General features: G+C 31.5%; 2 protein-coding genes and 1 long non-coding RNA gene across 3 annotated transcripts; all 3 read right to left on the reverse strand.

The window, feature by feature from the left end:
* Positions 1-303: 303 nt before the first annotated feature.
* Positions 304-1,969, reverse strand: LOC132727920 (uncharacterized). Its single transcript, XM_060713513.1, has 2 exons — positions 1,880-1,969; positions 304-933 (listed from the first exon to the last, which is right to left on the reverse strand). Exons 1-2 carry the CDS (start codon positions 1,956-1,958, stop codon positions 581-583), a joined length of 432 nt encoding a protein of 143 aa, XP_060569496.1. The 5' UTR covers positions 1,959-1,969; the 3' UTR covers positions 304-580.
* A 327-nt stretch (positions 1,970-2,296) lies between these two features.
* Positions 2,297-10,315, reverse strand: LOC132727912 (uncharacterized). The gene is made up of 9 exons (XM_060713507.1): positions 10,014-10,315; positions 8,056-8,136; positions 6,780-6,950; positions 6,011-6,089; positions 5,381-5,589; positions 4,831-5,001; positions 4,097-4,233; positions 3,372-3,543; positions 2,297-2,535 (listed from the first exon to the last, which is right to left on the reverse strand). The coding sequence occupies exons 1-9, from the start codon at positions 10,096-10,098 to the stop codon at positions 2,297-2,299; spliced, it is 1,344 nt and encodes a 447-aa protein (XP_060569490.1). The 5' UTR covers positions 10,099-10,315.
* A 4,906-nt stretch (positions 10,316-15,221) lies between these two features.
* On the reverse strand, positions 15,222-17,539 carry LOC132727919 (uncharacterized). The gene is made up of 2 exons (XR_009625413.1): positions 15,684-17,539; positions 15,222-15,556 (listed from the first exon to the last, which is right to left on the reverse strand). It is a non-coding gene; the product is annotated as an uncharacterized LOC132727919 (long non-coding RNA).
* Positions 17,540-26,658: the final 9,119 nt, after the last annotated feature.

Below are 26,658 nucleotides of genomic sequence, written 5' to 3' on the forward strand. Positions count from 1 at the left end.
GGAGTCTATGCATCTCTTAGTTCCAACAGGTGAGGTGGTTTTGGGCCCTGGTGCGGCTTTGAATTATTAACACCAGAGGTTAGCCAGAATTACCTTTTCTGTTCAGGCGCCAAATGACCTATACTGTGTTGGCATGGTGCGCCGTACAAACAAGCAAAGAAAACTAGGATTGGAATTTGCTATTTCAATGCCAGTATCATTTGATATATCAACTTAAAAGGGGTTTATTTATAAAAAAAAGTGTAAGATATAAACAGCGATGTAAACATATATTGAGCAATGAGGTTATTTAGAATGTATCAAGCATTTAAAATATAAAATATATATTAAGATATAACGATACAATATTCATTATTTGTCATAAACATAGATTCATATACCGGAAGTGAACATATTTCTTTCAATTTAGAAAGAAAACGTACATAAGTTTCCCAATATTGTGAGCTATGAAAGGAACTCCACTGACGTACAAAACTAAAAATGATAATAACATTGACATTTGATTTTTTTCATTTACATATGGATTAACACAATATTTAGGTATTTTGTTAGATTAAACAGTTGTATATAGATAATAATGTCATGGTTTCCACGGCTTCTTTCGAAATAATTGTTTAGGATAGGTTTTTTCTTCTGGAGGATAAAAGTTGTCCATTTCTTGTTCGAAGTTGCGCTGTTGCGAATGTGAAATGAGTATTGACCGGTTTGCTTTGGAAAAATGGTTTGCAAGTCCACCGTTCTGAAAACCTACATATATAGGCGACTCCATGGATGTAATACCTCTGTCTACTTTATAGTAACTATTGAAGTTGTCCCAAAGGTCAGTCTCTCCTGAATGAACGTCTTTTTCTGGTTGTTTTGATGTAGTGTTATGCAATTTGTTTACTGCATTGTCTGTATCTTTGTCATCACCTGGCCATATCTTTACTTTTCCTGAAATGCATAAATTTCTGTTAGAGATTCTGTAGTCTACTTAATTCGCTAGATTAATATTTGTTAATCATTATCTAACTCTATCATTTGTCCAACGTATGGCAACATCGAGCCACTTGTTAAAATTGGAATCACAAATATATGGGTAAAGGGGATATTTACTGTACGATTGGATACCTTAGTAAAACAAATTATTTAACATTTCTTAACGATTGGGTACTTAAGAAAAATATTTTATCATACATAAGTCATATGTATAGCTGTCTGTTATGATACTATGAAACATAGTCTGTGGGATTTAAAGCCCGACAGTCTGTTGAAGGACAGACGAATGGGAGTCCTCGACCTCAGCAATTAAGAACATAAGTTAAAGATAAATATGAGAATAAACACAGAGAGAAAGGCACTGCATAGAGTACGCAGTTAAACGCCAAAGAAAGGCAAACATAGTAAAATAGAAGGCCCTAGACACCTCAAAGTGGTATACATAAGAGCTTGGATACAGATCCGTGTCATAGATGAGAGAAACGGATAACTATTATAACATAATTATTATACACTAGGACTGGTCTCAGCTAAGGAAAATTATGGACAAAAAGAAAATGGAAAAGATCATGTAAAAATGGCATATGACTTCAAAAGTCATCATAAGTCAAGTAATTGAAGTAGGAAGTGAAATGATTAAATATGAAAAGGAAGAATGGCGCTCAATGAACGCATCCCCAACACACGTTTACCGGCAGCCCAGCAGGACAATTATTATGTCGACCAAAAAAGCACCTGTGATACCTTTGATAGGGCAATCATGTCATTTAAAGTATGATGAAACGTGGTCATCATATATAACATAACTAGACTAAAACTATTGCAAAGCCGAGTAAAAAAAAACATAGCTCCTATGATTTCTATAAAATGAATTTCATGAAAATCTGCTAAGATATTCTACCTTTTTGACAAAGCCATGTCATCAACACAGTATGAGCATCCAATGTAATAAGTGTAAGCACTACTCCAACGACAACCATAAGAGTGCCCAGTCGCCCTACAAATGAGAAATAAAATTTGTCTAACAAAAATGGATAAAAGACTAATTTAGCTATAGACAATAGTTAACATGCGTAAACAGAATCGTAAGAATATTTTTTCTTGCGTCTTATATAATGACAAATGTTACATGTATCAATATACAATGTATAAGAATAGATATAAGAATATACATACACATTTAAACTGTTAAACATTCGACCATTATGGTCTACATGTCACCTTAGATAACTTTAAGATAAGCACGTCTACAATATTGTGATATTAATTAAATGTAGAAGATAAAAAATAACAATTTCTATAACGTAAATTTATATGCTTATGTTGCATTATCAATTTTAACATGTATATCTGGAGAGAAACGGATATGAAATGTGCTTTTAACCTGTTTTTGTAATTTATCATTCTTACTTTTGTCAGAGTCGAATATCAATGATAAAGTTGTTTGATTATATTGTCCCTCGGTACTTTCGCAGGAAATAACGAGCACAACGGTGTAGGTACTCCATTGTAATATGTCGGATATTAATGGTGTCCTTGTAAGGTACACACTGTAATCTTTAAAATATTGACAATTTTAAAATGCATTACATCCATGTATACAGTAAAAAGGAGTCTTGTAGAGTGCGGAAATAATATGGTAAAGCACTCTTTTTATTATATAACATGAAAAAAACATATATTTATTAAAAACAGTATGCGGAGTACGGACATCGAGACCAGGAGGACCAGGAAAGTGTGTTGTCATTTACGTTGTTATCAATACGACATGTCGACTAATGTTATGATATACAACATTCAGCATATTTAAAAAAATGATGCAATATGCAAACTCAACTTGGTAATGATTGTCTGATGACTGTTGTCTGTTGTACAAAAAACAAATGTAACTGAAGTTTCGAATTTTCCCTTCCCTCAAACAATTATGATAAATATAATTTAAGCATGGTAACAATAGAGAAAAACGGACTTGTCACAAGAACACCCGAAACTGAAAAATTGAAAATGTTGCAGACTTTGATTGAGCCAGTCAATGGACGGTAGTAGTAGCAGCAAAATACCCACATATCCCCTAACACTAGCTTCAGCAGAATTTAACATCTAAACAAACATAAACATAGTGTCCTTTAATTTGAGTAATAACGGAACCTTAAATATGACAAGTACATAACATACCACGAACAGCGATATATGGCCTCCAAGAAAAGCTTACATATAAAAAACAAGGGGCATTACTTAATAAAATGGAATTATGAAAGGCAGATCAGAGGTTATGAAGATAAGTTTGGCCCACGTTTCTTCTGATTAAACATTCCCTCAATATATCTGAAACAAGTTTCATAATGATTTGTTATACCTTAAATTAAGATGCACTAAACAAAGCAATTTGTTACCTGTTTTACTTCTATTTCTTATATCAAAGGTCGCATGGTCTGGAAATGTAGAATGTACGTAACAGTCAACATTGTCTACATCACGTTGCCGTGATATTGTGAAGTCATAAACGTGTCCTGTCTCCAAGGCTGACAACTCGATGCTACTCGGAAGCGAATTGAATATTATTGGCTGAAAAAATATTTCAGATGTTTATTTATACATTGATCTGTTTGGCTTGTAACATGCCACATGTTTTGATAAGTACAACCGAAATCACTGCCGGCATGGCCTAGCGGTTAATCTATGTAATCGAAGGATCACTAGCAGGTTAAAATTCCATCAAGGGCAAGCCAATTTTACTTGGCAAGAACCTTAAAACGCATTGCTGATTTGTTCCAGGAACGGATGTGTGACTCTTGCTTTCAAATTATAGCTCCATTTATAATCAAACTTAGATAAAGTATGTCAAGTTAATTCAAGTGTATAAATGATAAGACTTAAATTAGTGTTATTCAATGAATCACAAGCTTACAATTTATATAATTTAACTTTAGATATACTGGGAACTGCCTTCAGCTGAGAAATTGCTGTAAAAATGTGTTGTGTATTACATATAAATCACAAAGTTGAATGTAAATTAAACTTTAGAATAGGAATAGATAATCATAAGGTTAAAACAACAAGAAGGAATTTATAGTATAAATATAGTCGCAAACTATTGAAAAATATAAAACAAAAATACCTTAGGGTCGTTATTAACAGTAATATTGATAGCGCAGGTGCTGCTGCTGTCAGAACAAGAATCGTAAACCTCAACTGTTAGTTCATACAGAGTTGAGGGATAGTCAGGGGACAGCTCTCCAGACACTGTTATTTCACCTATAAGAAAAATGTGAATAAAACGCACAAAACCATACGATTTATCTTCACATGAATTAAGGGCTAGGCAAATTTACGGGATTAATATAAAGAATAAAATGGAGCTTATATTCATTATTACCGGTTATTAAATTAAAGTGTGTTGATACCCTGTTAAAGGGTACTATTCCAAACCAAAAATCTTCGGTAAATGAACAGCTCTGAATCAACACGTTCATGTTGATATAGAGTGTTTGTTTTCATTTTGCTTATAAGTAATCTAATATCAAACAAAGCATATTTAGATTTTAACGATATGTTTTAAAAAAGACCATGTTTCACCATAAAGGTAACAAGCTTTTTAGAGAAGTAGTCGTCAATGGTTTTATAAAAGCAGAACAATTATTTCATTGTAATATAATTGACATGACTGCCTTGAAAGAATAAAGGCAATTGGTTTAATTTATGTCTGTTGCATGTTAATTGAACGGAAATAAGACTTGTTGTACTGTACTAGGTGACTGTAAGTATTTTTTCGTTTATTTTTTACCGGTCTTTAACACAAATAATGCTGCCGCCTGATAATAATGATGAGACAAATATATCTTAGAGACAAACCTGTATTAGAATCTATTGCAACAGGTAATGATTGGTCATTTGAAACAAATTTAATTGAGGAATCCGGATCGTGCATGTCCATATTTTCAACGTGCAAGTTGATCACGTGTTCACCAACATCCAGCGTGTCTGAAATAGTTTTGTGTTTGTCTGTGCAACTCACTGAGCTCTCTGAAATAAGACAATGGATAGCATATGTTGTGTGGAGAATAAAGAAATCGACTGTGAACAATTATAAACTGATAAGATGGGCACATACTTTAAAAGGAAAAATGCATTGATTTTTCATGTTTATATTATTTTCTGTATATGCAGTTAAGGAATTTTTAATTAAATTTATATTGCATGAAGAGAACATAAAACAATAATAAAAAGTAGAAAAGAAAATGAGAACAAAGATTAATAAAACAAGGCGTATTTTACAGAACGCTTCCCCGACTCAATCCAGCCAGACCAGCAGGGCACCGGAAGGCACCGAACTGAAAACAGGAGAGTACACAAGGGCTTTGAAGTTGCCAAGTTCGGACAACAGTCAGATAAAATTCCTTACTTTTGTTCATGTAAGCTTTTAAAGCATATCCTCTGACGTCAGAAATGCCAAGATGCGTGGACTGTTTAGTAACAAATTCAACAGCGTCACCAATTGATGCTTCCAGTGCATTTGTATTTACCAGTTGATCCTCTGCGCACACACTGGGGTCGGTTGGTGAAACCGGGTCACAAGTTGTGTAGCGTAAAATTGAAACGTCTTTTTGTACGCTTTGATGTGTAAAAGAAAATTTCTTATGTAAAATGCATAACAGAGATTATATGAGTAAACTATTTTAAGATAAAGTGGATTTTCCTAAAGGTTCATATGAGATTATGTAAATGTGCAACATGTCTTACCAATCCCCTGTCCCCCTATATCACTGGCTAAAGCAGTATTCAATCAACATTCAAAAATTACTTAGGACCAGAAAAAAATTCAATATATAACAATGCAGTCTTAAACACCATCAACTATTTTTTAACTGCTTTCGCATTTACTACTTTGAGCAATAATTAATTCACGACTTAGGTATTAATTTGTTTCTATGTCGTTCAAACCAAACCAGATTTGTTTACAAATTGTTAAAGCAACTCTATCCTTATCTTTGTTCTACATAACACCAAATGATATTTTACAATAAATACTTACAACCCAATTGTGTCGCCTGGTTTAACATGGATTGCATTTTTGTTCGATATAGATCGACCTTCTTTAGAAATGCCATTTGCTGAAAATAAAATTATTTCTAATAAAAAATGTCATTGGTAAACAATCGTTGCTGGATGCATTGATTTTACATATACTATGTTTTATCTACTTCTGCATGCAACAATATTAATACATTATAAACAATTGATAATCAAAATAAAAAAATCATGAAATTGTGTTATTCTTGTTATTGACATGAAATGAAACATTTTAGAAGAAATCATCGGATACGCTCATGTTCATTGTCAAAATTGATCGTTGGTTTTCTCATGTTAATACAATATATAAAACAACGAGTGCATTCTTATTTGTACTCAAGCTTCCTAAACTAACAGACAAGTAAATCAAATATAATATTTGTAAGTTTGGTTTGTTTGACGGCGCACCAACACAGTATAGGTCATATGGCGCCAAAACAACAGAGATTATTTTAGCTAACCTCGGGTGTTATCAAAGATAATACAATCAAGGGATAATAACATCAGTGTACAAAGTATGGCACGAGCATTAAACGTCTGTAATTGATAAGCGCGAATGATTTGAAATTTTGCACATAAGTTACGATCTACGTGAAATGATATAAAAATCTCAAAAACACATTTCAAGTCCGGACATGTCAAAAATCCTCAGTGAAGTCCCTTTTAAGGTTTTGATAGAAAAACAAAAATACTGTACATAAGTGTCAGACAAAGATGGGTTTAATACATACATTTATGTCTCACTGCATTTTGACCCAGCAACATATACTTGTTTTCTTCTACAACACGTCTCCAAACCTGAACTATTACCCACCCAGGTCCTTCCATATACATTTCCCAGGCTATTATTATTCCACAACACTGGATTGTTCCAATGGGATTTGCCATCAAAATTGTGATATCTAGCCAACATAATGATGAAAAATAAAGTAAAATTTCATTTAAAATCAGTACAGTTATATATAAAAATCATAAAGTAGATACCAACTTTATTTCATGAAGAGCAATTAATGTAATAAGTCTATATTGTATTTTATATGTATATCAAGCAAGATGTTATGTATGGGAGGAATACAATATAAGTGTATATAAATTGTTTTTTATGGAATGGCACGAAAGTGCCATATTAAAAGTCTCATGGTAAGCCGTATGAACACATTTGAGGATGTTCCGAAGTTTAAAATTTCACCATTTTCGTGTTAAAATGTTAAATTCTGCTCAAGCCGGCGCTAAGATTGTACTTTCCAGTACCGACCATGAACAGGCTTTTAAGGGATTCCGTTTTTCTCTATTTTATGATGATTCAAAATTTATACAATAGCGTTTTATTTATTTATTTTTTGTTGGGGGTGTTGTTGTTTTTAATCTTGTAAATTTCAAGCATTAATGTCACTTTTCGTTTGTCTTGTACTACGTTTCTACAAACAAAATAATGAAAAATAATATTTTTAAAAAATCAAAAAATAAAGTTGATATACTTGTGTACATAAATTGACAAGTTGAAAATAAGTAAAGATAATAAATGCAATATACTAGTAACTAATAACGATGTATACATCTAAGAATTTCAAGAATGTGCCTAAACTGAGGTTACAGGCATGGACATTAGAGTTTATAACAAATTAAAGGCTATCTGTTTTCAGATGTATTAGGAAGAAAATACTTTAATATATCAAACATTCAAGTATGTACATATAAACATTACATTACATTTATGGTGGCCGCATAACCGAGTGGTTAACGCGTCGGACTAGCAATATAAGGATTGCTAGCCGTGTGGGTAGGGGCAAATCGTTGTTTCCTTGAGCAAGAATCTTTACACTAATTGCTCAGTACTGGTTTGTTCCAGGTACGGATTCAAAAGTGTGTTAATACAATTATAGCTTCCTCGTAATTGAACTAAAATAAGATATGCACAAAGACAGTACATAATAACAATAAAGCCTTAGGGTTTTAAAATATATACGACTGATAAAGAAGCATCGATGATATCAAAGCAATACTTACTTGCGTCTAGGGAGTCTGGAGAATTCACATTGGCTGCATCAATGTCCCCGGAACCAACTACCTGCCGGTAGGTGCACAGTGCTAAATCATGATTAAAAACTATAACATTTTTGCTTGATACATCACTATAATTATCGTTTAATTATTATAAATATAAGATGTATTTATTATCGTACATAAAATCTATATAAATATATATACTATAAAATATATAAAATAATGATTCTAATAATGTTTATAAATATAAAATTAAAGTAACATTATGCCCATCCATGGGTAGATATAGAGTGAACAGGTTAAAGTCAAAAGAAGTTAACAATTTCTCATAATTATTTTCAATTCTATAATTTACTTCACATGAACGATAAATAACTTACTAGACCCTGTGAAATGTGTGTAACTATCCGTCGGAATGTATCAGTAACTTTCAATTTATAAAAAGAGTGGGGCAGTTTTTTTATATTTAGGTAGATTTACTTTTTACCCTGAACATTTTCAAATATCATGTGTTGGTCGAACACCATTATAACGACCAGTTTATTGAAATATATAGTCAATTAAAGTGAATTTGACAATGAAAAAATGAGCAGAATGTCACTTAAAACATTTATTAAACTTTATACGGAAAATCAATCTTTAAGTAAATCATCTATTAATGTAAAGAAAATGTTATTCAAAATGAATTTTGTTTAGATATAGATCTTGCTTAAGCTTTCACTCGTATCATTATCGTGAAGAAAATCGATAACTGATCAAAATATAACCAAATGTATCGTAGTAAGTTTTGTTTAATTAAGTTAACAATTTGGTTTGGTTCAAATGCAACATAATTTTATTGAACAATTTACACTAATAGAATATATATGTACATGTTATGTTTTTAACTGTATAAAAATAAAAAAAAAGATCTTAATATTGTTAAAAATATTGTTATAATCTTTATATGTTTTGTGTCAATTTTGTTTGTTTGAGTTAAATTTGTTTCAATTATGTAAATGTTCATTGACAACTTATTCTCTAAATAATTATTATACAATTTATTATTAAAATATATTTATTAATAATTATTTCAAACTGTGTTTATGTATTTCAAACGGTTTGATATTTCAAAAGTTGTTTTAAATATAAATGTTTATGTGGAAGTATCTATGGTACTTTTATATATTTATGAAAGGTTCCATTAACAATACAATTAAATTACCATCGTTGTATATACAAAACAAACTAACGAAAGAAATGAACTATCCATTTTTATTCAAAAAGTGGAAGAATAAAGTAAAATATTGCGATATTTGCAAATGAGAAAAACGACTTGATACTTAAGCCAATGTTTAGACACAAAGGGACTGTATTTATATATGTTCGCTAAGGAAAAAGAGGGTCCAACCACCTACAGTCAGGCAAACAAAGTACGGGACATGTCAACAGTCAACATTCATGCCCTTGAAGGATTGATTTTGAACCACAAAGTAGTGATAATTTACACTTGTGTAATTGCCACAGAGTATTAGCTAACATATAAATTTTGAGTATAATGAATTGAGGCACGAATAAACTAGCAAATGATTAGATATACCATACATCATTGTTGTTTTTTCACTGTATATAATTTTCAAACAAAATCAAAAATATTGTTTTTGTAGTTCTCCTTGCTTTCAATGTATGTGAAACATGCGACATTCGTTAAATATAATGAAATGGAAAAACAAGAACTGCTTAAATTTTTGCTTTATCCCATTTGGACACAGAAACAATATGTGTAATTTCCTTCACCATGTAATTTGTTCGTTTAATGTTTATATATTTTTTAAAACTCGCATATTATGGAATAAAAAAACCAAAAATATGTTTTGCGTATAAAAAGAAATTCAAGAAAAAAGAAATTTGTTGTAATAAATAATAATACAATGTGAAACGATTTAGTTTAATATTCAAAACATAAAGTGTTAAAATCTTACCAGATTGTGCAGGTAATGTTGTTATGATAACAAAGAGTCCTATTATCCAAGCTTTAATATGATAATTCATTTTCATCATTTTCATTATGGGCGTTTTATAAGAATGACATTTTTTGCGGATTTTCAACCTTTATGTAAGACAAGTAAAAACAAATTAAAAAGCATTTTGTTATCAAGTTTAGTCCAAACTTTTTGTGCTTGTATAACTTGAATGATTGAGAAATGGCTTGAATCCTTCTGTCTTTACAAAATAGAATATTGAATCAATCTTTAACGTAAGAATAAGTTTATTTAAAGTGTATTTACTGTTGAAGTTATTTACCTCGGTTAAAATATTAACGGCGCGTTAGACTGGACATAGCAACGGAATGAAGTTAAGCGAATTTAAATGGCGTTTTAGTCAATGTCATTAAAGTTCAAACGCCCGCGAAGACATTAGTTAACTCGCAAAGCTGTTCTCTCTATATATTCAATACATAAAAACATAAACAACTTTCCTCGTTGTAAAATCTTTGTATATCTATAATAACTATTTTGCATGAAAAGTACATTGGATATTTTCTTATGAATGAAAAGTGAAACAACTTCTTAAAAGTTAAAGTACACTTCTATTACCATTACTTTCATCGTTTAAGTGTTAACTTTTGATACATGTAGTATCCACCTACCAACGAAGCAGCAAACATAGATTTATTATGTTAATGTGACATGGTCATCAAAACTTAATGTAAGTCAGGCATACCATTATTTCCGTTTGTACGGTTTATAGAATATACTAACTTTTTTTCTCACTTCCAAAACTGGACAATGATGATATTTTACAAAGTAAAAAAACTTAAATAAATGAGTAAACTAAAATAATTATTAAGAACCAATTTTACCTAATGTAGCGCATTTTTCTCCTTCTTTTATTTAAATACAGGTGTCGCATATAATTTCTTTCTGGGTTATTATCGTACGATAGTCTATAATATGATAAGATAGACTTTATTAATACAAAGGTAGCATGTCCACCGGACGATATATTTAAACAATGTATGTTTTCGATTCAGATTTAAGGTAAACCCCATTAGTATTTCAAAGATTGATTATATATCATGATATATTTTTGCAGTTGTTTTGTAAACTGTTCTTATGTAATGTAAAATTGTTGTGGTAACTTGGCGGTGAACATGCATTTGTTTTTGCCAATAAAATATTTGACTTGATTTTATAAAAACAATAGAAATGTATCATTTGGACAATTTCATGTAATACTACTTGCGAAAAAGAAAACATATTGATAAAGTTGTAAGTTATTTAGTATGAAAATTTATATGATCAATAATAATATTTTGTTCTAGATCAATTTATTATCAGCTATGTAACATTGGATCATGTATCTCACACTTGCCAACATCATTCATATACATTGTACATAAATAATTATTTCGTTTTTAATTATTCAAATATACTCGTACCGTGAAATAAATGAAATAATCTTATTTTGCGTGTGTATACTTTTCTAAATTGAAAATTGACGAGTAGTCAATGATCTTTTGTTCATCAATATAAATAAATATATGTCTACGGGGAAATTATATATAAAGGGAGACAATTGGAATTCAATACAGTTGTACTTTCCCCTTCGTTGGTTCAGATAAAGATACAAGTGCGCATATAAATTATATACCACCAAATCGATATGCAAGACTTATTACGACACAGCGCCTGGCTGTGTATTAATTTTCTTATTTCTCTTAAATATATGATAAATTATGTTTTTCTTGGAGGCGGGGGGGGGTCTTTTGTTCTATATGTAAACTTGATGGATATGGGAGGGGGTTGCTTTTGTCCTTTATATTAATTCGATGGGGGATTTTGTTCTATGTGTAAATTTGATTGGGGGCTTTTGTCCACTGTGTCATTTTAGATGAGGAGAGGCTTTTGTTCGGGAGGTGGTTGGGCTTTTGTCCGTATCCCACGAAAGGAAAAGTAACTATGACTTACTGATATGTCAGAATTTGTGATGTCAAAACCAGCATAGTCAATGTTTTTCCCATTCAATGTCAATGAGTTATTAAAGACTGAGGACTGCAATGCACAATCAACAGATATGTCTGAACATAGTTATCAAAAAGAACAGAAGATAGTGGAATTATTAATTGACCATTAATTGACCATTAATAATTTCATACAGAACTGTATTATTTTAATAAGTGATCAATAAAGATTGAAATTGGTGGGTTTTTAACACAATCACAATACAATTTGCAACAATGTTTAAACGATTATACAGTAATGTCTAGGCAAAATGAATATAATAATGAGTCATTAACAAGTACGGAAGAAAATGAGGTAATGCGCAGGAAAAAAATTTACATCATTTTCTGTCTGGACAAACAGTTTCAATTAGTTTATCTGATTCAGTGCAAGAGCTGACAACAGGATATAAGATATATTATTAAATGATCGAATTAAAGCTGCAATCTCATTGGTTCAGGCAGTAGTCAACCTAACATTTTATAGAATAATATTCACTGGGTGAAGTATCATATTCACTAGCTGAATTGGATTGTCCCAGTCTAAAAATAGATTGAGACCCATATTCAATGACAATATATCGTAAAATGTTAATTACGCGTCCTTATTAAAAACAATTATGGCGTTTTGTTTTTATGGCATATTTCTCGATTAAAATACCATTACTGTTACAGTTAAAGGTATCAGGCACATAGACTAGTGGAAAGGTTGGTAAAGCTATCTGTCGCTTTTATTTCCCACTGTCATCTTTACCTGAAACTATTATTCTAGATCCACTGAGTCCTGATGAGTATACTTGGAAGCACTTAAAGATGTTTGACAGGGTCACTTTATTTCTTTATCATTCTTCTAATGCAGGTTTCTCTGATATCTCATTTGATGATTTTTTGACAAAGCTGGCTCTAACAATAGATGATTATTTGCTTGCTTTCCGTGTAGGTTTAACAAAAATTAAAATATTATGTGGAATGGGAAGCTGATATTGATCTTCAGTATAATATACTTGACCAATATGCATTGTGTCTTTTATCTCAAAAAAGAGGAGTCTAGAAAAGCTGAAAGTGTAAGGAGTCTAGAGAAACTGAAAGTGAGATTCGACAGCAAGTTTGTCACATTGGTAATCGCTTACTTTTAAGACTGGGTTAAGAAGCTGTTAGTCTGGTACTACAAATGCCCAGACGTTTACAAGAAATTTTGTTTTTTGTAGACACAAACAGTCCAGAAGCAAGAACTTCATTGTTGATTTTTTTAGATTTAAAAGAGCTTTTCCTGTTCACCAGACAAAGTTGGGATGGACAACACTTTGAAATGTTACATCCGGATACAAACAATTTAAAAGCACATCATCAAGCATGTCAATAAATAAAATTCCTTATATATTCTTAACTTAAAAACACACAAGGAATTGATAAAGATCAATGAGTCATCATTGTCATATACATGTAGTTCAAATAATGATGTAACTATCAGATTCTCAGATAAATATCCGTTTGGATTTTACATTGATTTAGATAATGTTGACTGACCGAAATAAGATTTTAGATTCAGTTTTGCTGTTTTAGTTTATTGATCATGTATATTATTATGATTTTTATTTCACTTTTATAATTAAAATGCACCAATTTTGTATAAGCATCATCATCTACAGTAACCAGAACAAAGTCTGCCATTTCAACAAACATGACGATAGTGCCTTCAATTATATCGTGTTTATTTTTTGCCTTTGTAGTTAACGTTACAGAACATTTTTAAATTAGCAGAAATCAATAAGCTACATGATATCACATTTGAAAATAGACTGAACAAGCGCATGAAATGATTCTAGGACATTTGCCCTCGGATATTTGCCCCCCTCCCCCACTCTTTGCGGTGATGGACATCTCTTCCACGTATGTTTTTGAAAGGGCGGATATTTGCCCCCTTAAAATTTTTGAAGGGCGAACATCCCCCACCTGTGTAAAAATGTTTGTTCAGTAATCTTAAACAAGTGTCGGTCTTATTGCATGTATACGATTATCATTTTTATAGCTTTTGGTTTACAGATCTGCCGACTCGAGGGTTTTTTCGGGTAAATGAAAAAAAAATCTGCACAACAGAAGAAAAGGGAGAAGAAAAAAACCCACTTCATTCATATTTTTGCGACGAAATTCGCCGCAAGTTTATTTGAAATATTTATGTCGTTCAGGGATCTATATCACCTTTGAAATATGATATTATTTCATCACGGCTTAAATTACAGCCTTAACTTTATCTGTATATGTATAAATTCGATAGTTTTTAAATTCCATTTGCGTAAAAAAATGTCACCCCCTTCCCCAACAACAACAAAAATGTCAAATACACGAGTAGTCACACTCTAGTGGGGTAGAAATCATATGCAAGAACATTTTAATACAAACAATGCTATTTTAATATAAACAGTGCTTGTTTAAAAGTACTTACATCTTTATTTTTCAGATTTAGACTTAAAAGTGTTTTCTCACAACTTCCAATTAATAATATGTCAATAACTGACACGATGATTATCCAACTAAAATAGTTTCCCTCTTGAGCAAAAATTAAATATGTGCAATCGTTTCTTGAGAAAAAAATGGTGATGACATTTTTTGTCTGATCGATAAAAATGAAGTCAATTGAGTGTCGGCACTTCTTTGATGATTCTGGTTAAACAGCAGGGACTACACGTGTGTTAACATCAAATTTGGATTATTTTGACACGCCGACTAGTCACTTGTCAGATATCTTTCCGTGTGAAAACTTCATGTTTCATTTATAAATGAATGCTATTTTGTTTTCACAAATGTGTTCTACCTGGGATAAAAGAAAGTTATATTTTGTCCCAGATTCTTAGTATGTATATACGGTGTTGTGAATATCCTTCTTTATTATGTATGTAAAGATGCAACTGACGTTATATTATTATTATTATAAGCTCGTATATAGAAAACATTTGCGAAAATCCAAACATTTCATTGTTTAGAGATTTTTCATTTTACCATACAAATACAATTTATGTGAACGACATATGCTACATCAAAAAGATCGATATAGATAATGCAAACATTAATCTTACATAGACTGTTGTTTTCAAATGAACGCTGCAATAAAATTTAAGGAGAAAGATTTGACATACGTTATATTATTCAAACATTACAACTTGGGAATAAAAGAAAAGAGAAATCAGTCTAAAAACGTACTGGTATTTATTAACAAAAACGTGTTGGCATGAAAATGGCCATGGCTGGATAAAAGCATTTTAATTATTTAACCTATTGAAATGTCTATGTGTTTCGATTTAAGACTACTAAATGTCTTTACTATAACTGTTTTTGCCCCGGCAACGGTTGCAAAAACGTGGTAGCACATGCTTCAACTCAGGGTACACAGGTACAGATGATGAAATCACTTTACATGTCTGTTTTACAAATTGATCAGCTCCGATAACGGTCGCTGAGAATTATAAGCATTCTCCTTTTTCTATATCTTTCTGTTCCAGCCATGACGTGCTAATATAGTGTTATCTGAAAATATAAAGGGGAAAAAGCAAAAACAAAGAAAAACAATGAAATTGAACGGGTGGGTTTGTGGTGGGATTCAAGATTTGAAATGTAAATTTTAGATTTTTTAAACGAACATAAACTAGTCTACCTCTTCTATGGTGAGCCACGATTGAAAGACCGTTCCCAGAATTTGCTCTGCCTTATATATGACATATTCAAGTGTAAGTTGTCTCCCCTGACAACTCTTTTTGAGGCCCTACTGGGGTGTTATTATAAAAAATGTTAAGTTGTAAGATTTGAATAAAAGATTTAATCCTCTAGCGGATAAATCGAATATTATTCAAACATTACAACTTGGGAATAAAAGAAAAGAGAAATCAGTCTAAAAACGTACTGGTATTTATTAACAAAAACGTGTTGGCATGAAAATGGCCATGGCTGGATAAAAGCATTTTAATTATTTAACCTATTGAAATGTCTATGTGTTTCGATTTAAGACTACTAAATGTCTTTACTATAACTGTTTTTGCCCCGGCAACGGTTGCAAAAACGTGGTAGCACATGCCAAAAAGCCAACAAGCAAAGTGAAACATTTGACTGTGGGCTTCCGCCAAAGCGGGCTACCACAGCTACAATTTTGCCCTACCCAGCCATGGACGTGAATGTGTTGAGAGCGCCCGATATTGTATTCAATAAAACGTGGTTACCAAAGTCCGACAGATGTGTGCCATCCGGCCTATACAACCTAGGGTTTTCTGTAATATTCACGAATTCGAAAACCCAGCCAAACGCCGCCCCCGGCACCCTCCGTACACAGCCCCGGGGAATTCACCTAATGAAGTGTAATAGCGAACTCAATGTTTTCGGCCTTTTTTTTTTTTTTTTTTAATTAAATTGAAATAAAACAGTTATTTCTTTATAAGAAATTAATTAAATATCATTGTATGAATAATTCCATACAAAAATAAAGTAAATACACAAGTTTACGCAGAAAATAACCTTATTTATTATGGAAGATTCCACTACGTCTGTTTGAATTTTATTGATTTTCATTATAAACAATTTGTTTTGTTTTTTTTAAATAATTTGCAATAGATATTAAACGAATATTGATAATTTTTAAAAACATCAATTTTTTTCACCTTAAACGGTTAAATAATGATAGAAAAATAGAAATATCTCGTAACTGTGTTATGTACTTCATTTGGTGTAATTCCCCAGAGCTAAAAGGGCAACGTACCGGAAAACGGCACCCAGCTAGGTCCTCGAAAAGGTCAATCAGGGTAACGAATATAATAACCCCCGAGTTTAATAACAAATGTACTGATACAACTATTTATACGCATGCGGGTTTTATTTGCAGTTTTGTTACATTGGACATATCTCCATGACCTTCTTGGTAATATCTGTAGTAACAGGCATTTTTTCCAGTAAAGTCCCTGTTATAAAGTTTTTGATGTCCCATATGATTTCAACTGAAGGTCGATTTCCTAAATCGTTCGCGCCACAGTGTAATATCAAAAAAAATGCGCATTTTTAAACTCAAGCAAGTATTCTATCGAAGGTTTTAAATCAGAAACTTCCATGCCCCCCTGATATTCCCATATAACATTATAACCAAGAAATTTAAGTCCTCACTTCTGCGGCATGCTGTTTGAAGGCATCCCTAATAAATGAAGAGCCTATAATCCAAACATCCGACATTTTACAGGCTGAAATAAGTTTGATTATATATTACCTATCCATTTAATATATATAATTATCAAGTAATGTTATCAAAACACATGTCAGGCACATAATGCCAACTAGGTGTTATAAATTATTAAAGACACATAATATCAGGCACATAATGCCAACTGGGTGTTATAATTATAAAAGACACATAATGTCAGGCACATAATGCCAACTGGGTGTTATAAATTATAAAAGACACATAATGTCAGGCACATAATGCCAACTGCTTGTTATACATTAACACATTTAAAAAACAATATCAGGCACATAATGCCAGGTACATAATGCCAATAAATATAACCATCCTTTTATTACAACATCAAAAACTGCTCTACTAAATACATCAATGTGTATTAAGACCCGGTAACGGTTTCTTAATACAAATACATATTTTATTTAAATAGCCAAATTTTGGAAGTTATTCCATGAAATTGTATAAACTTATCGGATGTAGGATTTGTAAGCATAAGATCGCTAACGGCCTCTGTATTTTATATCATTGATAGCACAATCCTCACGGAACATATTCGAAACCCCGCCGATTCGAAAAGAGTGTGCTTAAAATTCATTTTTTTCTCACCTTCAAGTTCATAGTCCTTTTTAATACTGAATTGAACTGAAAGGATGTTAAGGGACTTCCATCGAAATGGAAGAATAACGGCCCTTGCACGTTACTTCTAAAATGTAAGAACTCTTTCAGTTTTTCATAACAGAGTTTGGTCAGTTATCGGAATATCAATAGAAACATCCGACATATCTCTGGTCGTTTTTGGACATCTAAAATACAGTCTAATGAGATTTTGATTGATCGTTACATCATCTACATTTAAAAGTACCTTTTTTGATTTCTTTGAAGGCAATGCAAATTCGCTTATTCTTAACAGACCTATGTAGGCAAGACAGAAAGCATCAGAAAACATTAAACACTCATATTGTGATCTGCAAGCGTTAGGTAGGGCTGATTAAAGCTGGATCAGTACATTTTGTGTTATCGGGTGTCTTGTGTCATGCCTTTTCGATAATCTACGGAACCCTTCTAGCATACTATTGACTATGAATTGTTTTGTATTGTCAACCAAATTGTTTTTTTATTAAAATAACTTATTGTTGAAACGTGAACACCTACTGTTGAAAATGAGTATTGACGTAAAGACATGTATGCAATATATTCCGTTATATATAGTTATCTTACTTATCTACCCAATTTTTTTCTGTAAACATAACATAACCATTGAATTTTTCAAAAAAAATGTTAGCCAAATATGTGCATCTTCTTTCATGCCTTGGTTGACTAATAAAATGGAACGGTTTCTTTACATATGACATGGCGCCATAAAAACGTCTTTTAAAGGCACGGCCACTGGGAATTATAGCTTTCGATATAAAATTAAATAGACTGATTACAAGTAAGTGTTTGAGTCTAATCATATTAAGTTTTCTCACCCAAACGAGACTGTTTTCGCTTTCCTTATTTTTTCTAAAGGCATCTTAACCATTTGGTTGATTGAACCAATTTCAAGACCCAGGTATGTTATAGTTATAACAGGTCCCATCCATTTTTCGACACCAAGTTCATTGCAAATTTTATCAAATGTTCGCATTAAATTCAAGCATTTATGATTTTTCAAAAGATTTTTGCCATAAAAAAATCATATAGTACTGTAGGTGGTCAATGTAGTATGATTTTGATTCTTTAGACACAAGCCATTGTAAAAAACTTTGAAAAAAATTCAAAAATAAAACATGAACATGATGCGCCTTGTGGCAGCATTTTTTGAATTCAATATCCCTCCTCGGTTTTTATACCTAATAAATCAAAATCACCTGGCCATATAAGGCATAAATTAAATGCAGAAATGTCAGCTTTTGCCATAAAAGCAGAACCCCCTATTTCTTGAACTATTACTGCATTTTCGAATTGTGAATATTGAACATGGCAAAATTCAGGATCGATAAATTCATTTATACTTTGCCTGGTGGGTATGAATGCTGAAAGCACCGTTTTGTTTTGGTACGAGACCTACGGGATTTATTCTCAGATAAGTAATTGGCCTTTTTTTAACGGTCCTAGGATTCGCCCAAGTATAAATTCGTCGTGAAGCTTTTTACTTAATAAGCATTTTTGATCAATTGCCGATTTGAGATTTTTGGAGAGAAAAAAAATAGGTATTCTTGGTCCCGTATATTCGAGTTTAAAACCAGTGCTGAATCCTTGTAAAATGTAATTGGTATCATCCTTATTTGGGCATTGAAAGAGTTTATCAGCGAGAAACTAGATATTAATTGGTGAAAACCCAAGGTCCCATAGGCACTCTTTGAGCTGGCAATATAAATACATAACGCGGTGTGAATTGCGCTGTTTGTTTATTTGCATAACAGTGTATTGAAGGGTGGTTACCAAAGCATTTGATGCAAACGTGTTTGTAAGTACATGATACATTTGTACAAAAGCCTTTGTTATTAAAGTCGTAACATTTTTTTGAATATTCAGAAGTGCCGGCTGGTTCAAGGACTGTATAGTCTGCATATATATCATCCACAATTCTGAGTCAATATTTTGCCACTTTATACCCAAATCGATTAATTTTTTAAGCCTAAATTACCTATCATACTCAAACCATCCGACATTTCTTGATCAAGTTGATGCCGCTAAACGAATGTTTGCAAAATATTGTAATAGGTTATTGACTTATTCTGGATGTTTCATAATGAAAATACGCATGTATACCACGAATGCATCTGACCAAATTTCTATTTTTTTATTTGTTTCGGGATGCTCTTGGGTACTCATTATAAGTTCCCCGTCAACAAGTTGAATCTTTTGTTTATTTTATATTTTCCAACATATTTTTCTTTGGCAACAAAGTGTGTAACTAAACTCTACAAATTGACTGTTCCATATTTTATCTCTAGTACTGACAGATACATGTGCGCCTAGCATTGTACCGGAACAAGTATTTATCATGATATTTTTTAACTTCACCTTTATTAGCCTCTTGATGATGAAGATCAACATCTACCGGAGGTCCGGATTGGCCATCCATTTCGTTTTCTTCACAGGGCTCCCTTACGGGTCTGTCAGCTGGAGGCATGGCTGTAGAAACAGACGTCCGAATGTTCCTCCTCTTATTGATTTGCTGTTGGAGCGTGTCTCGTGTATGGCCACGTTGTTGTCGATGTTTTAACATTGTTGAAAAATAAAATAATATAAATAAATAAATTAAATAAATTATTATTATTATTATCAATTTTTCTTTTGGTGTATTTTATTTATTTCCTACTTTATATATTTAGATTCTAATTAGATCTACTCTTATCTTTATTTTCTTAGCCTCGATGAAATGACGTCATAGGTATGATGTCACGCGCGTGGATTTCAATGAGACTGATAATTTTCCCGTTGGAAAACATGACCGGTCATAATCGAGCCATATAATCAATATTGTATTTTTTACCGTTTTATAGCTATGCTCATTTATTCATTCATAAGATAATGCTCTAGATTTTAAGTATAGATCACGTGCTGAAACATCATATAAATATAGAATCTATAGGTTTTAAACTCAAGATCTAGATTTAAATCCAATTTTTTATTTATTTACTAATTATTTCAAAGAAACCGAGTGACTTTGACATATATTTTGTGTAAACAAGGCATCCAAAATTGATTTTTTTAGACTACTGTCCTTGAAGTGAACAACAGCTGGTCATCACCACGTGGTTATTAGATCTGGTCAAAGTTCTTATCTAATAAACCCCAAATATTAAAACAAATAATAATGAGCAGAAATATAAAATGTATCTTAATCTCCTGTGCGATTCTAAATAATATTCGTTGATATTCAAGATTTGAAATGTAAATTTTATATTTTTTAAACGAACATAAACTAGTCTACCTCTTCTATGGTGAGCCACGATTGAAAGACCGTTCCCAGAATTTGCTCTGCCTTATATATGACATATTCAAGTGTAAGTTGTCTCCCCTGACAACTCTTTTTGAGGCCCTACTGGGGTGTTATTATAAAAAATGTTAAGTTGTAAGATTTGAATAAAAGATTTAATCCTCTAGCGGATAAATCGAATATTATATTATTACATGTATTATAAGCTCGTATATAGAAAACATTAGCGAAATTTCAAATATTTTATTGAATTTTACCATACAAATACAATTAATTTGAACGACATATGCTACATCAAACAGATCGATATAGATAATGCAAACATTAATCTTACATAGACTGTTGTTTTCAAATGAACACTGCAATAAAATTTAAGGAGAAAGGTTTGACATACGTTATATTATTATTATTATAAGCTCCAATATAGAAAACATTTGTGAAAATCGAAACATTCCATTGTTTAAAATTGTTTCAATTTTACCATATAAACACAATGTATGTGAACGACATATGCAACATCAAACAGATCGATACAGATAATGCAAACGTTAAACCTGTAAATGTTTTCAACGATCAGTCATAAATCGTTTGGCAGACTGTAAATTCTGTTGCTTTCAAATGAACGCTGCAATAAAATTTAAGGAGAAACGTTTGACATACGTTATATTATTATTATAAACTCCCATGTAGAAAATATTTGCGAACATCCAAACATTTCATTGTTTAAAATTGTTACATTGTACCATATAAACACAATTAATGTGAACAACATATGCTACACCAAAAAGATCGATATAGATAATGCAAACATTAAACCTGTAAATGTTTTCAACGATCAGTCATAAATCTTCGAACAGACTGTAAATTCTGTTGCTTTCAAATGAACGCTGCAATACAATATAAGGAGAAAAGTTTGACATACATTTTGTTATGAAGTCGTACAGATTTCCAAACGTCCAGATAAGCTTTTGAGCTTAATTATACAGAAATAGAACAGAACAGAACATTGCATTGGCATTAAATATAAGCAATATGTATAGCCATATCAATATGAGCATGTATAGTGGACAAGAAGAACAAATATTAAACAATTTTAATTAAGATTAAACAATTAAGATTAAACAAATATTTTCAAGTTGTTTATAGATATCTTAATTCTTAAATTGGAGTAGTTTCATTGTCTTTCTCTGAAAGCCAATTACCGGTATAAAAATCGACCTAATTTGAAAATAGATCTTATAGAATCTCTCGACATTAAAGTAGTAAACTTTTGAATAGATAGCAATCTACAAAAATACGGGGTGAAAGTTTTAATTCGTAACTGCCTATATTTCGGACAAACAAGTTAATAAAGATAAGGACCATTGTCATATCACATTGAGTACAGTATCGTTGTTTTCGGTCAGTATTGTTATATTGTCCCGTTTCTATGGCTAAATTATTTGTATATAATCTAAAATTTGTAATTGTAGTTTTATATTTTGTGTCCATGTTTAACTGCAGGTACTTCTCTATTTCAAATTCGAGTTTGAATAAACAGTAGTGAGATAACCTATTATAATAATTAATTGCAGTATACCACTATTGCTTAAAGATATCTAATATTCGCTGCTTAATAATTATATATTAACGCATATAAAAAGTATTGACAAATTATAATCTGTCCAATAGATACTTCTTAACAGATACTTTGAAAGAAGGTAACTTGCGAATGCTAGATAATTTAGTTGGCAAACTGTTCCACAACAAAAAACACAAAAGCAGAAGGACTTGGATCCAAAACCTTTGACCTTATGCATATGCATCCTTGCTACTTAACCTGGAAATGTAAGAATGAACAGTGTCCTGTTGGATGAAATACTCTTCCAAGACATTTTTTTTCTTTTAAAAACATGACAAAGGATGATCTGATCTATACGTTTATTGACTGATAACCAGTTGAGTGAGCAAATGTCATTTGGATTAATATGTGACCTAGTATCAAGATCAAGTACAAACCTAATCATCTTATTCTGAGTCACTTGAAGTTTATTTTTAAGGAATTGGGGCAGGTCAAGATACCATATTGAACAACAGTAATCAAAATGACATTGGATAAAGGACATAACTAGACTAAGTAGTTTCTTAGTATGTTGAGTAAGGTTATCTTTTTTGAGCTATAAATTTTTCAAGCGTGCATTTGCCTTCTGCATTACTGACATAGCCATTGCATCTAAATATAATGATTGATCCATGGTTGCTCAGAGATATTTCACCGACGAAGTTGGTTTAATAACTGTGTCATTACATTCAATATTATGGGATGACCCAAATAAGATTGACTCAGTCTTGTCTAAATGTAGTGATAATATATTACTCCCCTATAATTTTTTGGTCCTCGATATTACCTTCCTTGGTTATTTTTGAAACAATACCATCTTCCCATGTTGTTGGATATTCTCCAGTAGAAAATAAACGACTGAATAATTGAAGTGTAAATGCTAATGCTATTTCAAACAAATGTTTAAATATTTCAGCATAAATTTCATCAAGGCCTGCACTGTTATTATTATTTTGAGAAAACGTAGCATTTTTTAATAAATTAATATAAGTTTTTTCTTAATTTAGAAAATGGTCTAAATTACTTGCATTCACATTTTTATTTTGCAAGTTATTTTGATTTGAGCCAAATAATTCTTCAAATGACTGTAAAGGTCGTCTACAGTTAAAAAAAAACGTTTGACTTTGTTGAATCACGTTGAATAATATTTTATCTAAAATTTATACTAAAATGCTAATAGCTAGACTTACTAAGTGTGCAGACGAAAATTTATCATGATAAGATAGCCAATATGGTTTTCAAAAATCTAAAGTTTACGCATGATTGTGTTTTCATTCTTCATGCTATTATGTTGAAAACATTATCAATGAAAAAGAAACTGTATGTAACATTCTAAGATTGGGAAAAATGTTTGATCGGATAGATCAAGTAATGTTGTGGCAAAAATTAATTACTGCGAACGTAAGCACTAAACTTATTACAGCTTTTTAAATCCATGACGTACTAAGTTGAAAATCTGTAATCCGATATAATTCTACGAATTCAGATCCCATAACATCTTTCATTGGAGTAAAACAATGGAACCCAGATAGTAGCATACTCTGTCTTTTTTCCTTAATGATATTGTAGAAAATATTAATAGTAACTTAAATGGTATTTTAAGTATTGATAAAGTTAAAGTTTTTTATTATTGATCCCTGATGACGGTGCATTATTTGCTTATGACCCTCAATCTCTACAATCAATGTTAAATGATGTACATACTTACTGTAATACATGGAGACTTCGATTAAACGTCAGTAAATTAAAAATAAAAATAATGATATTTGAAAACGGTCGTCATACATCATATGACTTTTATATATGTAACTCGCATATTGACATCGTTCAGTCATTTAAATATCTTAGTGTTCATTTGTTTAAAAACAGGATTGGAATCACACGCATCAGTGAATCGCTCAACATGCTCAGTTTTCTCTTCACAACTTATTCATTGTTTACCAATTAAAAATACTTGTATCCCAAAAATTTGTCTTATTGAATATTCTTTTGTAATGTCTACTCTTAATTATTGTGCGGAGGTATGGGGTCATCACGCGAGATTGTACATACGAAATTGTGTAGGAAAGTTTTATGCGTAAGTCGCTCCACAAACGTTGATGCTCTATTCGGCAGAATTGGGGAGGACACCAATGAATGTGTATCGAAAAATTATATTGATAAAATACTACTATTTAAAACTGTTAATATGTTATTAAGGGATGCTTAATTAGGAAATACATATATCGGTAATAACTAGGCCAGTCAGATAAAAGCAATACTTTATAATCACGGTTTAATGTATTTATGGCAAAATCTATTTAACGTTCAAATTAACGTAAATATGATTAAGCAACGGATACAAGATGTGTTTTATCAACAATGGTGCACATCAATAGATAAATCTTCTCGTCTCGAAACGTACTGTTTATTTAAGCATGAATATAAATTAGAAAGTTATCTCGACTTTATACAGTTATCTCGACTTTATACAGGAAGCAAAATTCAGCATATCTTAAACAAAATTTCGTAGTACATCTTCACAAGATTTGGCAATAGAACGCGGACGCTACATAAATATTCATAGGACGAAGAGAATTTGTTTAAATTGTAATTCGAATATGATCGAAAATGAATATCCTCTTTTACTTATACAAATGTATGTCCAAAATTTAGAGAACTACGTTAAAAATATTCAAAACGTTATTTATACCTGGCCTACCTTACAAAAATTCAAAATCTTGTTAAGGGAAACTAACTGGCACACTATTTAGAATCTATTTAAATTTATATACTATGCTTATATACTGAGAAACTAACAAACATTCTCCAATAATATAAGATCTTCAAAAAATCCTTGACAATATGTCGTCTAAACATAAGTAAAACCCATAAATTTCCATTGTATTTCATGTATTGTTTGCTAAAATATGTTACATGCTTTATGCGATAAATATATTGAATTTACTTTAACAGCTGGTAGTTGGAAATTCACTCGACTGTTACCAGCATGAAATGTTCGCACATATCATACTGTTTTTAAAACACAGAATAAAGAGGGTACCAAGTTGGTTACTCGCGCGAATCCCAAACCTTTTGTGACGACACCCCACTTTTAGATACAATGTATGTAGAAATAAAGTAAGTAAATAAATTGTTTATTATAGTGACATATACATGATAACAATACATACAAAGACTCCCGACCCAGGGGACCTTTAAGTCACCTTAGTTTATATGCACAAATAAAAAGACTGTGAATAACACATAGCTTTGCAAACAGAACATTTTTGGCCGAAGGGTAACTTAAATCAGTTTGACTGCCTGTTATACTTACAATGAAGAACTGAATATAAGAAGAATTTCCATGGGTCAATCTAAATTTCAAATGGAAGTCCGGGAATCACACTGGTCATTATAAAAAGAGTTTTTGCCATTCTATATGAAATTTTAAGAGTAGTTCTAAAAAAATGGGGATAATTCTTGCCATTATGATATAAAATGTAAAGGATAGTTCTTAAACAAAATGCTAAGGATGGTTCTTTATCTGTCTAGTTAAATTGATGAGACATTAAAGTCCTGTTTAAACATACTTCCTCCCACAAAACGTTTTACACTCCGTTTAGATCTCATTACATTTTCTAGCAAACAATACATTTTACCCAAGAACCTTCTGAGCTTATTTAACACTATAGCTTACTGTCAGATTTTTTAATTTTGTCCAAATTACGAGACCCCCTAATAATGTTCTCGATCCTGTTATTTTACTCATGGACATGAAAATATCCAAAACAGTTCAAAACACACGCTAAAAAATTCGAACTTATCAGGTACGTTCGATAAGTGTCCATGGCCAACATATGATATGATCATTTGTGTGTTCAATTGATATATTGCAATGTTTATAA

The sequence above is a fragment of the Ruditapes philippinarum genome, unplaced genomic scaffold, assembly GCF_026571515.1.
Source record: "Ruditapes philippinarum isolate M1 unplaced genomic scaffold, ASM2657151v2 ctg4788_1_1_1_1, whole genome shotgun sequence".
Taxonomy (NCBI): domain Eukaryota; kingdom Metazoa; phylum Mollusca; class Bivalvia; order Venerida; family Veneridae; genus Ruditapes; species Ruditapes philippinarum.

Bases quoted from the DNA above. Each gene is read 5' to 3' on its own strand.
- LOC132727920 (XM_060713513.1), bottom strand. From the start codon at position 1,958: ATGGTTGTCGTTGGAGTAGTGCTTACACTTATTACATTGGATGCTCAT. The intron at 934-1,879 runs GTAGAATATCTT...TATGCATTTCAG, and splicing joins GACATGGCTTTGTCAAAAAG to GAAAAGTAAAGATATGGCCA.
- LOC132727912 (XM_060713507.1), bottom strand. From the start codon at position 10,098: ATGAAAATGATGAAAATGAATTATCATATTAAAGCTTGGATAATAGGA. The intron at 5,590-6,010 runs GTAAGTATTTAT...TACACATCAAAG, and splicing joins CCAGGCGACACAATTGGGTT to CGTACAAAAAGACGTTTCAA. The intron at 3,544-4,096 runs GTATTTTTGTTT...ATATTTTTTCAG, and splicing joins CTGTTAATAACGACCCTAAG to CCAATAATATTCAATTCGCT.